The sequence below is a fragment of the Drosophila busckii genome, chromosome 3R (genome assembly GCF_011750605.1).
Source record: "Drosophila busckii strain San Diego stock center, stock number 13000-0081.31 chromosome 3R, ASM1175060v1, whole genome shotgun sequence".
Taxonomy (NCBI): Eukaryota; Metazoa; Arthropoda; class Insecta; order Diptera; family Drosophilidae; genus Drosophila; species Drosophila busckii.
This window is the reverse complement of record NC_046607.1, coordinates 12474819-12489463: the sequence shown is the minus strand read 5'-3', so window position 1 is coordinate 12489463 and position 14645 is coordinate 12474819. Positions and strand designations below refer to the sequence as shown.

General features: G+C 42.7%; 5 protein-coding genes across 6 annotated transcripts; 2 read left to right on the top strand and 3 right to left on the bottom strand.

Moving 5' to 3' along the window:
* The first annotated feature begins 12 nt into the window (after positions 1-12).
* Positions 13-1347, top strand: LOC108604248 (twinfilin). 2 transcript variants are annotated; one of them, XM_017993629.1, is made up of 4 exons: positions 13-119; positions 180-257; positions 342-1117; positions 1171-1347. In XM_017993629.1, the coding sequence occupies exons 1-4, from the start codon at positions 95-97 to the stop codon at positions 1327-1329; spliced, it is 1038 nt and encodes a 345-aa protein (XP_017849118.1). In that variant the 5' UTR covers positions 13-94; the 3' UTR covers positions 1330-1347. The 2 variants fall into 2 exon arrangements, with proteins under 2 accessions (XP_017849118.1, XP_017849119.1); XM_017993630.1 differs by lacking the exon at positions 13-119 and having other exon boundaries at positions 238-257; positions 347-1117.
* A 231-nt stretch (positions 1348-1578) lies between these two features.
* Positions 1579-2601, bottom strand: LOC108604249 (RPII140-upstream gene protein). The gene is made up of 4 exons (XM_017993631.1): positions 2374-2601; positions 2150-2315; positions 2003-2091; positions 1579-1950 (listed from the first exon to the last, which is right to left on the bottom strand). Exons 1-4 carry the CDS (start codon positions 2544-2546, stop codon positions 1593-1595), a joined length of 786 nt encoding a protein of 261 aa, XP_017849120.1. The 5' UTR covers positions 2547-2601; the 3' UTR covers positions 1579-1592.
* A 147-nt stretch (positions 2602-2748) lies between these two features.
* On the top strand, positions 2749-6708 carry LOC108604061 (DNA-directed RNA polymerase II subunit RPB2). Its single transcript, XM_017993324.2, has 4 exons — positions 2749-2889; positions 2999-5167; positions 5230-6164; positions 6230-6708. The coding sequence occupies exons 1-4, from the start codon at positions 2868-2870 to the stop codon at positions 6632-6634; spliced, it is 3531 nt and encodes a 1176-aa protein (XP_017848813.1). The 5' UTR covers positions 2749-2867; the 3' UTR covers positions 6635-6708.
* Positions 6709-7320: 612 nt separating this feature from the next.
* On the bottom strand, positions 7321-8396 carry LOC108602650. The gene is made up of 2 exons (XM_017990796.1): positions 8189-8396; positions 7321-7810 (listed from the first exon to the last, which is right to left on the bottom strand). Exons 1-2 carry the CDS (start codon positions 8216-8218, stop codon positions 7406-7408), a joined length of 435 nt encoding a protein of 144 aa, XP_017846285.1. The 5' UTR covers positions 8219-8396; the 3' UTR covers positions 7321-7405.
* A 4982-nt stretch (positions 8397-13378) lies between these two features.
* Positions 13379-14373, bottom strand: LOC108602360 (protein lifeguard 1). Its single transcript, XM_017990460.1, has one exon. It carries the CDS (start codon positions 14306-14308, stop codon positions 13523-13525), a length of 786 nt encoding a protein of 261 aa, XP_017845949.1. The 5' UTR covers positions 14309-14373; the 3' UTR covers positions 13379-13522.
* Positions 14374-14645: the final 272 nt, after the last annotated feature.

Below are 14645 nucleotides of genomic sequence, written 5' to 3'. Positions count from 1 at the left end.
TGTCAAATAGTTAGCAGCTGGCAGCGCTGTTTGTTTGTGAGTAATACATTTTTTTCCGCGATTTAGGATTTAACATTGAGCTCTTCATTTAACCATGTCGCATCAAACGGGTATAAAAGGTAGGTTTTAAACAAACAATTGAAATAAATTCTAAATTTATATATCCTTTTTACCGGCAGCTAACGAACAACTAGCAAAAGTTTTCGGCAAAGCCAAAAATGGTAAAATTCGAGTGATAAAAGTATCAATTGAGAATGGTGAGTGGATTTATGATATGCTGTGTATGCGTGTATACATACACACACAACAACAAGTTGATAATGCGGTTACGCTATTTGCAGAACAGCTTTGCTGCAGTGCCACAGCGGATGTAAAAAAAGATTGGGAGCGTGATTATGACAAGCTGCTTTCCCCGCTCTTTGAGGCAAATGTGCCCTGCTATGTGCTGTATCGTCTGGACGCTAAGCAATCTCTTGGATATGGCTGGCTGTTGATCAGCTGGACTCCAGACACCGCTAGCATTCGACAGAAAATGGTCTACGCTTCCACAAAGGCAACACTCAAAACGGATTTTGGCACGGCCTACATTACAGAGGAACTGCATGCCACAACATTGGAAGAGACCACGCTTGAAGGGTACAAGAAGCATAAACGTGAATTCGCAGCACCAGCGCCGCTCACAATGCGTGAAGAGGAAATTAAAGAGCTGCGCAAAACCGAAGTGCGCACTGATATTAGCACGGACTCGCGTCATCAGACACTGGGAGGCATATCCTGTCCGCTGACAGAGGCTACACGCCAAGCTGTAGGTGATTTAGTTCGTGGCAACTACGATTATTTGCAATTCCGCATTGACTTGGAGGAGGAGCGCATACATGTATCCCATGCCGCCAAAATAGAGCTTAGCGAGCTTCCCAAGCAGATACCCCAGGATCATGCACGCTATCATCTGTATTTGTTTAAGCATACGCATGAGGGCGACTATATGGAGTCCTTTGTTTTTGTATACTCAATGCCTGGCTACGCCTGCTCAGTGCGCGAACGCATGATGTACTCCAGCTGCAAGGCGCCTTTCCTCGATGAACTATCAGCCATGGGTGTAGATATAGTCAAGAAGGTAAGTTAGTTAGATATACAGCAAGAAAAACAACTCACACTCCCAACTTTTAGCTCGAAATCGACAGTGGCAACGAACTCACCGAGGCTTACCTGCAGGAAGAGGTGCATCCAAAGAAGATACTACATAGGCCAGCATTTGCCAAGCCTAAGGGCCCACCGAATCGCGGCGCCAAGCGCCTAACACGACCAACCAACGAAGACGAAGTCTAAAAACCAAACTACTGCTTATGAAAAATTAACTTCTTGTTTTCCTAACAAACGCATTTAATTTATTGTAAACGTTAAATTTCTGTGCTCCATTTACATATTCTTTCAAACAAGTCATATCTATATACTTAGCTGCCCTAAGCAAAAACAACTGAAACAACGCATAGCAAACAGCCAAATTGGGCTTCCCTAATTGTGTTCTTGTCTGGACATTATTGCAATTTAATTTAAATACAAATCCAACTTATTTTATTTTAAACACTCAACTATTTAATTGGGTCTAGGGTTACTTTGTCACCAACACGGTTATCGTGCGCTGAGAATATTGGTGGCGCATCCTTTTTCGCCTGATCTCTAAAAGCATCGTTTACGGTATCGTCGCGTTGCTGTCGCCATTTGTATTGCCAATAGCGCACTTCTTCCATTGAAGTTCCCGAGGCTTTCATCAGCAGAAGCGAAGCCGCACCCGCAACGCCACCCATAAAACCGCCAATGATGCCACCAGCAGCCATGCCACGCAGTCCCATATTCACTTTGTAAAGCCCGCCAGTAAGCGTACCTGCCGCCAGGTATTCGTAAATAGAAGACTTGCCGCGATAAACAGAGATGCAGGTGATGATACCGCTGTTAAGTAAACAGTTAAGTAACATTTTCAAAGTTAAGTTAATACACTTACAGATAGGAGGTGGTAAATAGACCTACACGCCAGCCCCATTTAAATCCACCCTTGGCGAAATTAACTGTGAACTGATCCTGCATCTTTTTCTGTAATGATCATATTAGGCTAAAAAAATATTCTTTTCTGCTCACTATAGAATATTACCTTGGCGTCAAGATGTGATTTGAATGCCGTGGCCTGATTGCTTTCCATGAAATTCATATAGCCAGACCGCGATTGTATAACACCTCCATAGATAGCGCCAACAAGAAATCCGAGAAAGCCCGCTTGATATATGGAATTCAACTCTGAGGATATGCTGCCAAACTCGCTGAAAGAGTATAATACATATACAAATTGCACCACGTGAATATAAGCCTCTCACTTACTCAATTGTAAACATTTGCTTGATTCGATCCATGCCGGTTTCATTATCGTTCCTCTTATTGGCCAAAAACGCTTTGTACGTTTTGCTCTCCTTGTCAACGATGTCATCAGCACTCTTATCCAAGGGCAATATGCCGGCAATTAAAAACCGACCCCCTGTTGTAAATAAACGCATTTGGAATCTGTTATTAAATAACAAGTATAACAAATACACAATGCGCCGAGACCAACAGCTGTTGCACCGGTTATTAGAGACGGGCAAAATGTACTATCGGTAACAAATCTATCGGTATACTTTTTCAATAGTCTGGCCACTCTACGCCAAATTATGGCAGCTGCCTATCGACGTTTTACACATCACTAACTCTACGCCGTTCGCGGCGTTTTGCACAAGTTTTGTTGTGAAATTTTTCTTTAAATTATTTACATTAATACGAAGCATACTATTTATTTAAACTTTACCAAAAGCGCACAAGTGCAGCTTTGATTGCGTGCAATGATGTATGACAACGAGGAAGGTATGAAAAATTTGTTATAAACTTTTGGCAAGCCACGCTGCTTGGTGAAAAGAATATGGCGACTGGAGCGCTAGTGCTTAGAAGAGTAATTAGAAAAATACCTTTGCAGATGTATTTGAGGAGGAGAATGCTGAGGAGATTTCCCACGAGCTGTGGCAGGAGGCCTGTTGGATTGTAATTAACGCATATTTCGATGAGAAGGGTTTGGTGCGTCAGCAGCTGGACAGCTTCGACGAGTTCATACAGATGTCTGTGCAGCGCATTGTGGAGGATTCGCCAGCAATTGAACTCCAGGCTGAGGCACAGCATACATCTGGCGAAGTAGAGACGCCGCCGCGTTTCTCGCTGAAGTTTGAACAGATTTACTTGTCCAAGCCAACGCATTGGGAGAAGGACGGTTCACCCAGTCCTATGATGCCCAACGAAGCGCGTTTGCGTAATTTAACTTATTCGGCGCCGCTTTACGTGGATATAACCAAAACAAAAAATGTGGAAGGCTTGGATCCAGTCGAGACGCAACATCAGAAAACCTTCATTGGCAAAATTCCCATCATGTTAAGATCAACGTACTGCCTGCTGTCGCAACTAACTGATCGTGATTTGACAGAGTTGAATGAGTGTCCACTTGATCCCGGTGGCTACTTTATTATCAACGGCTCTGAAAAGGTGCTCATAGCTCAAGAAAAGATGGCCACGAATACAGTGTACGTGTTCAGCATGAAGGATGGCAAATATGCCTTTAAAACTGAAATCCGTTCCTGCCTGGAGCACAGCTCGCGTCCCACATCAACACTGTGGGTTAACATGATGGCGCGGGGCTCTCAAAATATAAAGAAGTCGGCGATTGGTCAGAGAATTATTGCAATTTTGCCATACATCAAGCAGGAGATACCCATTATGATAGTATTCCGTGCTTTGGGCTTTGTGGCAGATCGTGATATCTTGGAGCATATTATTTACGACTTTGATGATCCCGAGATGATGGAAATGGTTAAGCCCTCACTGGATGAAGCCTTTGTGGTGCAAGAGCAAAATGTTGCTTTGAATTTTATAGGCGCTCGTGGTGCACGTCCTGGCGTCACGAAGGACAAGCGAATCAAGTACGCTAAGGAAATTTTACAAAAGGAAATGTTGCCACACGTGGGCGTGTCTGATTTCTGCGAAACCAAGAAGGCATATTTTCTGGGCTACATGGTGCATCGCCTGCTGTTGGCTTCGCTGGGTCGCCGCGAGCTGGACGATCGTGATCATTATGGCAACAAGCGTCTGGATTTGGCTGGACCGTTGTTGGCCTTTCTGTTTCGTGGCCTGTTCAAGAACCTCATGAAGGAAGTGCGAATGTATACACAAAAGTTTATTGATCGCGGCAAGGACTTTAATCTGGAGCTGGCCATCAAGACGAACATTATCACAGACGGTCTGCGCTACTCCTTGGCCACGGGCAACTGGGGTGATCAGAAGAAGGCGCATCAGGCGCGTGCCGGCGTCTCTCAGGTGTTGAATCGTCTGACTTTTGCTTCAACTCTGTCACATTTGCGTCGCGTCAACTCGCCCATTGGCCGAGATGGCAAATTGGCTAAGCCGCGTCAATTGCACAACACGCTTTGGGGCATGTTGTGCCCAGCTGAAACACCGGAGGGCGCAGCTGTCGGTCTGGTCAAGAATCTGGCACTCATGGCTTATATATCTGTGGGCTCGCAGCCGTCGCCTATTCTGGAGTTCTTGGAGGAGTGGTCCATGGAGAATCTGGAGGAAATTGCGCCCTCTGCCATTGCAGATGCTACCAAAATCTTTGTAAATGGCTGCTGGGTGGGCATACATCGCGATCCCGAACAGTTGATGGCCACGCTACGCAAGCTGCGTCGTCAAATGGACATCATTGTGTCCGAAGTGTCTATGATTCGTGATATACGTGATCGTGAGATCAGAATTTATACGGATGCAGGCCGCATCTGCAGGCCATTGCTTATTGTGGAGAACGGCACGTTGCTGTTGAAGAAATCGCACGTGGAGATGTTAAAGGAGCGCGACTATAACAACTACAGCTGGCAGGTGTTGGTGGCCTCCGGTGTTGTGGAATATATTGATACGCTTGAAGAGGAGACAGTCATGATTGCCATGTCGCCCTATGATCTCAAGCAGGACAAAGACTATGCCTATTGTACAACATACACACATTGCGAGATTCATCCCGCTATGATACTTGGCGTCTGCGCCTCCATTATACCCTTCCCAGATCACAATCAGAGTCCGCGTAATACCTATCAAAGTGCTATGGGTAAGTTCACTAAATTGTTGCTAACAGAATAAAGTTACTAATCAATCTCCATCACTGTTTAGGAAAACAAGCTATGGGCGTTTATATAACCAACTTCCATGTGCGTATGGACACGCTGGCGCACGTGCTTTACTATCCTATGAAGCCGCTGGTCACCACGCGCTCCATGGAGTATCTGCGTTTCCGTGAGCTGCCGGCGGGCATCAACTCCATTGTGGCTATCTTGTGCTACACTGGCTACAACCAGGAGGATTCTGTTATTCTAAACGCCTCGGCTGTGGAGCGTGGTTTCTTCCGCTCCGTGTTTTATCGTTCTTACAAGGATGCCGAGAACAAGCGCGTGGGCGATCAGGAGGAGAACTTTGAGAAGCCGCATCGCGCCACCTGCCAAGGCATGCGCAATGCTCACTACGACAAACTGGATGACGACGGCATCATTGCGCCTGGCATACGTGTGTCTGGCGATGATGTTGTCATTGGCAAGACCATAACGCTGCCCGAGAACGACGATGAGCTGGACAGCAGCACCAAGCGCTTTGCCAAGCGAGACGCCTCAACATTTCTGCGCAACTCTGAGACTGGCATTGTGGATCAGGTGATGCTCACGCTCAACAGCGAGGGCTACAAGTTCTGCAAGATACGCGTACGCTCGGTGCGCATACCACAGATTGGCGACAAGTTCGCCTCGCGTCACGGACAGAAGGGTACGTGTGGCATACAGTATCGCCAGGAGGACATGGCATTCACCTGCGAGGGCCTGGCGCCGGATATTATTATCAATCCCCATGCCATTCCATCTCGTATGACAATTGGTCACTTGATCGAATGCCTGCAGGGCAAACTGGGCTCAAACAAGGGCGAAATTGGCGATGCCACGCCCTTCAACGATGCCGTGAATGTGCAAAAGATTTCCACCTTTCTGCAGGAGTACGGCTATCACTTGCGTGGCAATGAGGTCATGTACAATGGACACACAGGACGCAAAATCAATGCGCAGGTGAGTGCCAAGCAAGGCTTAAGACTTGATTAGCATCTAATATATATATGAATTCATTTCTGTAGGTGTTCTTGGGCCCCACTTACTATCAGCGTCTCAAGCATATGGTGGACGACAAGATTCATTCGCGTGCGCGCGGTCCTGTGCAGATTTTGGTGCGACAGCCTATGGAGGGTCGTGCACGTGACGGCGGCCTGCGTTTCGGTGAGATGGAGCGCGATTGCCAAATCTCTCACGGCGCTGCGCAGTTTCTGCGTGAGCGTCTGTTTGAGGTCTCCGATCCGTATCGTGTGCACATTTGCAACTTTTGTGGCCTGATTGCTATTGCAAACTTGCGCAACAATACGTTTGAATGCAAGGGCTGCAAGAACAAGACGCAAATATCGCAGGTGCGTTTGCCCTATGCGGCCAAGCTGCTGTTCCAGGAGCTCATGTCCATGAATATTGCGCCGCGTCTCATGGTCAGTTAGACATATAAACGCAACGAGGGCTTGGGCACAACTTAGCAGTTAATTAATAAAATATCAATAATTTTGACAACTCACTCACTTATTTATTAAAACTATTTGCTTTTGCCATTGTCTTCTAAGTCTGTCACGCAAGTGGAGCAAATGGGCGAGCTGAATTTAAAAGTCATGTTACGTTACGTGTATTGCCTGCCAAACAAAGAGTACAGCGAAAGTCTGCACATTGTTATTGATCTCCGATTGGAGTACTCATATTAAAGATGTTTGTACAGTTGGCATGTTTACTACTTGTGCATTTGCTTAATAATCAGAGACTAGCTCTTTCATTCAGGCTTTATTCGGAGTTCTTGTTGCCAGCTTTCTGTGAATTGGTTTTTGACATAACATTTCGCCCGCGGTGTGCGATGCTCACTGACAAAAGGGATTAGTTCTTTGTTGCGTTGCTGGGGCTTCGGCTTAGCTTTAGTTGTGGCTACAAATTGATTGACAGTTATTAATTGCCAAGGCGTGCGTTGAGTTGAAGATAAAATTGAGACAAAAACGTTCTTCGCCTCTTTAGCATAAATAATTCAGTCGTTCGCATTTCTGTGTAAAGTGAGTGTGATAAGCATGTGACAATAAACAATAACACGAAACGCAGCAACAGCAGCACTTAAATAACTGATGAGGTATTTATTTATAGCATCTTATACATATATAACTTAAACAACTTCAGCTTGCAATCGTAAAATTGCAACACATTGTGCGTTGGCCTGGCCGTTGGCTGTTTGCCGTTTACTTCTCGCCATTGCGAAACACGCTGATGGCATAAAACTCGGGCAGTCGATAAACCTTCAGGCGTTCGTGACTGAATTGTCCGTTGGTGCGCGCTTTGACAAAGAAAATATCCTTAAGGCTTAGCTCCTTGCGTCGTTGCTGCAACTTCTCAACCAGACGCTGCTGCTTGGGACGGTAGCCCTTTGATTTGTCCTCCAGCAGTTTTACAAAGATTATATCCCGCTCTCCGTCGTCAGCAAAGTTGCGTGCCTGGTAGAGCAGCTGACGCTCCTCAGGATAAATTAACAGTGGCTCAACGGGCAACACCTCGCTGGGTGTTGTGGGGTAAGCTACCAGTTCATTGTCCAACTGCGCTATGGGAAAAGCAAACGTCGATTGTATGGACAGCCACAGTAAGAATAACTGTAATTGAAAAAAGTACAAATATGCAAATTAAGTTTTTATAGAATTACTTTGGACGTTGGCTGAACATTCCGTTGGGCTTTTTGTTAAACGAAAACGAAATCCCAAAGCAGTGCAAATTGATAATATTTTAAATGAATCACTAGAGCATTTGAATTGAATATTAATGTATAAGTCATGTAATGAGTATTTCTAACAAAATATTAATATAGTATGTGATTCAATTGGGGGTTTCTGTGATTTTATAAATACTCCCGAACTTATAGCTCAATGTTTGTTTTCTAATTAATTTTGTTTCATGTGCCGACTTAGTTTTTAATTAAATTCGATTGTTTGTTAAATTGTTGCATTGAATTATTGTTACCGTTTTGTTATTACCGTTTTGAATTTGCTCAATGGCTGTGACATTTTGCTTGATAAATTATTGCACGCCAGCAAAGCTTAGCGCGAATTAAATTCTATAAATTAAGCCGCTTTGGTCGCACGGCAGCTTACGCTATGGCAAAAATAGTATAACAACCGATTGTTGAAAATACAGCGACGTTGTTGCCATCAAGATGGAACAGCAGCGAGACCAAGTTAGACGCACGAATGTTGAGCAAAGACTGGCGTGAGACAAGGCCAGGTAACTTCATTTACCCAGCCAGAGCCAGAGCCACAGTCAAAGCCAAGCCGGCAAGCGCGCTTTGACGCATCGTCGCAACATTTTGGCAAGCAAATTGTAAGCTGAAGGTAAACATATGGATTTATGATCAATCAGCATAAGTGTTTGTAAATATTAAAATTATTATTGCAATTAATTGATCACTAGGTCGTTGGCTAATGGCAAACAACAACGCAAGTGTTAAGAGGGTCAAACGAGAATTTATCAATCAAATTTTGCAGCGCCAACGCAGCTCGACAGCAGCAGCAGTAACAGCAACAACATCGACAGTAGCAGCAACCAGGCTTGGTAATTTTCTGCTTTTACGCGCAATGATGTCAAATTTATTATTACTACTTATACTTATGTTATAAGAAATAATAAAAAATTACTTAACACATGTAGAAAAATTGTTAATTAGCAAATATTTGTATTGCGTTGAAAGCTGCGGTGTGAGGTTTATTTGTTTGTCTAGAGCTGAGCGTAAATTATGATAACTTTTCTATGTTTTGTTTTATTATTAGACAAACGAATAGCTACTGTCAATGACACTGATGGGTTTTCGTTAATTGCAATTGAACATTTGTTGTGGTCTTAAGACTGCCAGCAGCGTTGTTCATGTCAAAAATTATGAATATTAAGTAAATGAGATGCAAAACACACTTTTATGAAAGTTAGTTTGAAAGCTATTATTATTATTATTGATTTAGCTGTTAACAATTACACTTTTATTTTTAGCTAACGATGTTTATCAAGGCTTGTAATGAGAGTTAAGTACAAAGCAAAATAAACACAAATTAATTGAAGTAGCAAGACCACAAGGCCACAAGCGAAATTTAAGCGCAACTTTGAACAACGTTTGAAATTATTTACAGTCTTTGCCATGTTTACAAATCATGGCACATCACATAATCAAAACATTTGTCGCCCGATTTCATTTCGTTGAGTCGAAAATCGTGCTTAATTAATTGCAGCCCAACTCTCGTTTGAAGAGCACTCCCCCCCAAAAGCAGTCGGCTTAGCATATACTCTCACTACTCAAAGTAACATTTGATTTGTATCTGTTCATTTTGCATGCCAATTCGTTCTTTGGCGTCACACTCACACTCACACTCACGCACCTAATGAGCTCATTCGTATGCTTCTGCAGAATCGTGTGAAAGGTGAATACTTATCACATATTGGACTCGTGGTCTTAAGGCCGCGTGGCTCTTCTTCAGCTACTGTTCTCTGCCAAAAAAGTGAAAGCACTTGAGCAAGCTGTGGCGCCAGCTTTGGCTTTGGCTTTGGCTTTGGCCGCATAAACTGTGTTTTATGCGTTCCGCAGCATGATAACAACATTTTTGCAAGCCAAGCGCGTAGTTTTATTTTCTACAATAATATTCTTGCTATGCGACAGCTGATTGTCATGGGCTCAGCTCAGGCTCAGCATGCAAAGCAACAATATGCATATTTATTTATTTATACATATTTTATGCGCAGCATATTTCAAGTTATAAATATTGCAGTAGAGCAAAGCGGTTTTGCAAGCAGCTCATTTGCATATTTAATTGCTAAAATTATGAACACAATAAGCCGCACATGTGTGTGTGTGTGTGTGGAAATATGAAAAGCTGAAAAGGTGCTTAAGTTGAAAAGCAGGTGAATAAAGACAAGACAATTGGGCGTACTCAAACCGTTGACGAAAGACGAAGTCAACTGCGTGCTTTTAATTACCATAATTACATAACTGCACACACGCATAGTTAAGCACACACACACACACAGACACACACAAGCAAACGCTTATGCTCATGATAATATTGTGGCCGCCTGTAAGTATGCAGCACTTTGCGTTGTGAGACAAAAACACCGCAAAATGCGAACAAAGCAACTTGAGGGGTATATAGTACACTATAATACTACTTGTCGTTGTTGGTGTTGTTGTTGTTTTTTCTTGTTAAGCTTATTGCATAAACTTAAATAGTTTTTACCAGCCACTTTGCGGTTTTTAAGTTATTTTGCGTGCGCCACCCTCAAGTCGATTACGTGGCAGAGTTGGGATCTCAAGCAGACACAGCTGCTTTTGCTAGCGACGTTGCCAATTAAAACTGACTTTTGTATATTGTTGTGAAACTTAATAAGCTTTAACATGTTTTACTCGCTATTTCTCTAATAAATGGTTACTTTAAGTTGCAGTGTCAATTGAATTGCAAACTTTCAAGTGTATAAAATTTAATCGCGTGGAGTGCTACTCTACATAGCATGTACTTGTTTTCACGTAACAAACTGCTGACCAGCACAAGTGCTGCATAATTTGCATGCCGGCTAGCCTCAGCTGCCTGTTTATGCTTCCTGCGAAGGACTCTTCGTTGGCCTGGCTTGGTTTTTCAACAGCACATTAGCCAAGTGCTTGGCAATTAATTTTCGTGCTGCGTCGGTTATTAACCTGCCATTGTGAGGTCAGGATTTAGGGCTGTAAGGGCGTGCCCCCTCCCAAGGGGGGCGTGGCTAGCACAGTAAATCAACAATTTTCAGGCCACAATTTCATGCTGCAAACAAATTTCTTTAATTACTGCTAGCTTAAGAAACACACAAAATTTATGTTTAATGCATGCCAAGCAAGCGAACACACTTGCACTTAACTATTTATACCAGCAGCAGCGATTGTCAGTCTCTGATTTGAATTTTAATTTTATTGCCAGCAAATGTGGTTCAATTCTGCTACACGTGCCTTCCCTTTAGAATTGGCTTTTAATTTCCATTTCCATATTGGAATTTTGTTGAGCTCATCCATTGTCGAGCAGCAGCAGCAGCCTAAATGCATTTGAGCTTTATAAATAAATAAGTCAGTTAAATTGTCCACGCTTCACAGGCTCTTAGGCTGACCTCGTCTGTTTGTTTGTCACTGCCTGGGCGTTGGATTTAAATCTATTTCTCATGCTCAGCACGTAGCCAGGTCTAAAATTTGTTGCTGGCAACAGCAACAGCAACAGCCGGCAGGACAACAATCCCCCGCGGCTTAAGTAGTCATTTAAGCCGCTTAGCTCAAATGTAAACTTTACAATTGAAAATTTACAAATGCACAGACAACAAACTTGTGGCCAAGACGGCAGACTTTGCATTTTTTAGAAAGCGTTCTATTTTCAGTTTACCCAACAATTAATAGTTTAACAACATTGCTGCAAAAGGCTCTTGAACAAAAATCTATCTATCACGCGCGTAATTGATTTTCGCAACAATTTTTGAGTGGTACACGCAGCGATATAGCGGGAAATGTTGCCTGGGCTTTGGCTGTAAAAATTGCTCAACTTTGATTGCAAATTTGTTTGCTCTCTACAATACAAAGCGAAAAAATGTCGATGTGTTTTTTCTATTTTGTATTTTTGTTTCCTCCGTTCACTTGCTGCTTGGTTGCAGTCGCTTTTTGCTGCCATTTCTCCCCCCGCATGCATCATTTTTATCTAGCAAGCTTTTTTTTAGGTATTCTACGCTTTCATTTTTGCAGCTACCCATTAGTAATGCAGACAAAGGGTATATGCTGCATTATCCAGCGCCTGCCTATGCATAAGCTTAGTTAGCTTAGACAGTAACAGAGCTTGGCAGGTGGCAAATTGTAGTCGATTTTTTTTTGCTTTGTTGTTTACTGACCAACTTCATTGCCTGGCAAACAATGAAGGGAACTAAAAAACGTGTTGCTAGCAAATGTTTACAGTTTAGTTGAGCAGCAGATGCCAAGGAACAATTCGTTGGAAAAATCAACAGCTTACCACTGGCACACACTCAAGCAATTGAAAAATAGTTAGAAGAACAGCGTGGAGAACGTACAAGTTGGCCAGCTCAATGCGTCAAATTATTTCTAATTTCCATTTGCCAAGTCAAACGGAAACTTGTCTGCAAACATTTCGAAAAATTGTTCGACTCGAAACTTTGCAAATTAAACGCAAACAACAATTTGAATTTCTCTGCTAACAAAGATGCAATTATAAGTCGCACTCAGTGGTCATCTTATAATTTCAAAATAACAAAAATTATTCAACTTGAGTGGAGCTTACAAGAAATAAGTGTCAGAGTTACATTATGTGAAAGCTGTGACTTTAAATTGGTTGTACCTATACGACTTATATGCTAGCTTAAAGAACTGAAAGTTGTTTGGTTCAAAACATTAAAGTTATTAAATTTAAATTTAATTCTGCATTATTATTAATAACATTAGCCGTGATCTATTGTATGGAACCATTAGTTCTTTTCATAGCCTTTCTAAAGCTTTAAATTTTTAAAGCTTGTGCTAAAATTTATTGAATATAAATCAGCTTAAATTAAGTGCTGAACTAAATTTTAGATGCTCAACATATACCAAATTCGTTTGTTTTAAATTGCATATTGACATGAAAAAAGTTTAGAATGTACCTCAGAGCAGCAGCCACAATAGATTGAACGTAACTGTGTGACAGACGGACGGACGGACAGGCAGTTGGGCAAACAGCCTTGTTGGCACTTACGTAACTGCAAAAATATGTAATATATACATTACAGCTGTACAAGTGTGTGTAAAATTGAAGGAAAGTTAAGCATTTGTCAAGGCATTGATATATTGTAGGTTGCTGCTGCTGGAATTGGATTTTGCTCGATCAACCGCATAAAAAGTTCGTCGAGCAAGACGAACAGCCTAAATACTTGTGCTTGTTGTTTTTGCTGCATGTTGTGGTCAGTGGGTGTGGATTTTTATTGATGTTGAGCAACTTGTGTCCAACTGTAACCGAACCCAACCCAACCCAATGATGTGTGTCAGCTGTCAGGCAACTGTCAATTGTTAATTAAATATATATTGCGTGAGGCTGAGGCAACACAACACAGTCACTAAGTCTTGTTGATTTGTTAGACACAAGAGCAGCGGAAGGGGCCGAGAGCAACAGCAAAAGAAAGTAAGCGAAATTTATGTGTGCGCATTATGTTAATATTGTGATTGCGTTGACATTTTTATTGCGCTTAACTAATAACTAAATCGACACATTTGACTGCGCATGCTGTGTGTGAGTGTGTGTGTGTGTGTGTGTTTAATCGTCTATTGAAATGTACAAATTAAGCTATTACTCCTGCAAGTCGGCCAGTATGCGCAATATGTCCATAAATATATTGGCAATGTCCATATATAGATTCAAAGCAGCAAAGATATATTCCTCTGGACTTATGGCATACTGATGCTGCCCGCCCAGCATTAGCTGCGTGTCGTAGATCAAATAAACTGAGAAGAGCACAGCGCTAAAGCTGGAAAGCATCAGTCCCACCAGATTGCCGCCTATAAAGATGCCCGCCAAGCCAAACAGCAGCAATGCAATCATGCAGGACACCAGCACGCCACCCAGCATGGTGAAGTCGTACTTGGTCTGCAGTGCAAAGATTGTCAGGCCCAGGCAAATGGCAGCTGTCAGACCCACAGCCATAAGCACAGAGTTCAGATCGAAGTGACTTGCAGCAATGGCCAACATAAACGACTGCGCTGCAGTAAACGCGCCCAGGCATATATAGTTGGTGGGCGTGCGACGTCGTGCAGCCTGGCAGCACATCAGAGCTATGAGCGTTATAAGCATAATGCCCATGGCTAGCCAGAGTAGCCACTGATTGAGCTGCACATAGCGCTTGAGATGATTGCAGCTTAGAAAGAGCGATATAACTGCAAAGGTGAATAGCAACTGAGTTAGTAATATCATGTAGACCTTGCGTATGAAGCCCAGGCGCACGCTTTGATTGTCAAAGGACATGTTCTTGACTTGGCTTTCTGCATCGCTGACTGACTCATAATTAGTTGCCATTGCTGGTTGATTGACAATGGGCGCACCAAAAGGATTCACTTGGTCTGCTTGCAGAATTTCCATTGTAAATTGTTAACTTGTTAGTTTTTGAAAAAATTAAATATGTATAACAATACCTAGCAATGAAGCTGTAGCTTCTACGAAATGTATTGCAATGCCAGCTTGATCGTCTCATAAACAACAACAACAGGTGGCAATTTCCTTTGCATTTGCTACAGCTCAAACCAACTCAGTTTGCTCTTTATTGAGTTGTGTTGCTCGCTCTTTCGTTTGGCGTCTGCGCTTTGCGTTTATTCAGCAAAAAGCTGTGAGAGTCGCAGCAGTTTTTGTTTTTGTTGGCTTGTCCAAAGTATTTTCAGTATTTTCAGCGCCTTTGTCGGTTGAAGGACTTGAAAATTTA

Bases quoted from the DNA above. Each gene is read 5' to 3' on its own strand.
- LOC108604248 (XM_017993629.1), top strand. From the start codon at position 95: ATGTCGCATCAAACGGGTATAAAAG. The intron at 120-179 runs GTAGGTTTTAAA...TTTTACCGGCAG, and splicing joins GCATCAAACGGGTATAAAAG to CTAACGAACAACTAGCAAAA. The intron at 1,118-1,170 runs GTAAGTTAGTTA...CCCAACTTTTAG, and splicing joins GTGTAGATATAGTCAAGAAG to CTCGAAATCGACAGTGGCAA.
- LOC108604249 (XM_017993631.1), bottom strand. From the start codon at position 2,546: ATGCGTTTATTTACAACAGGGGGTCGGTTTTTAATTGCCGGCATATTG. The intron at 2,092-2,149 runs GTAATATTCTAT...TGATCATTACAG, and splicing joins AATCACATCTTGACGCCAAG to AAAAAGATGCAGGATCAGTT. The intron at 1,951-2,002 runs GTAAGTGTATTA...TTTACTTAACAG, and splicing joins CTATTTACCACCTCCTATCT to CGGTATCATCACCTGCATCT.
- LOC108604061 (XM_017993324.2), top strand. From the start codon at position 2,868: ATGATGTATGACAACGAGGAAG. The intron at 5,168-5,229 runs GTAAGTTCACTA...ATCACTGTTTAG, and splicing joins TACCTATCAAAGTGCTATGG to GAAAACAAGCTATGGGCGTT. The intron at 6,165-6,229 runs GTGAGTGCCAAG...TCATTTCTGTAG, and splicing joins GACGCAAAATCAATGCGCAG to GTGTTCTTGGGCCCCACTTA.
- LOC108602650 (XM_017990796.1), bottom strand. From the start codon at position 8,218: ATGTCACAGCCATTGAGCAAATTCAAAACG. The intron at 7,811-8,188 runs GTAATAACAAAA...TTTCAATTACAG, and splicing joins CATTGAGCAAATTCAAAACG to TTATTCTTACTGTGGCTGTC.
- LOC108602360 (XM_017990460.1), bottom strand. From the start codon at position 14,308: ATGGAAATTCTGCAAGCAGACCAAGTGAATCCTTTTGGTGCGCCCATT.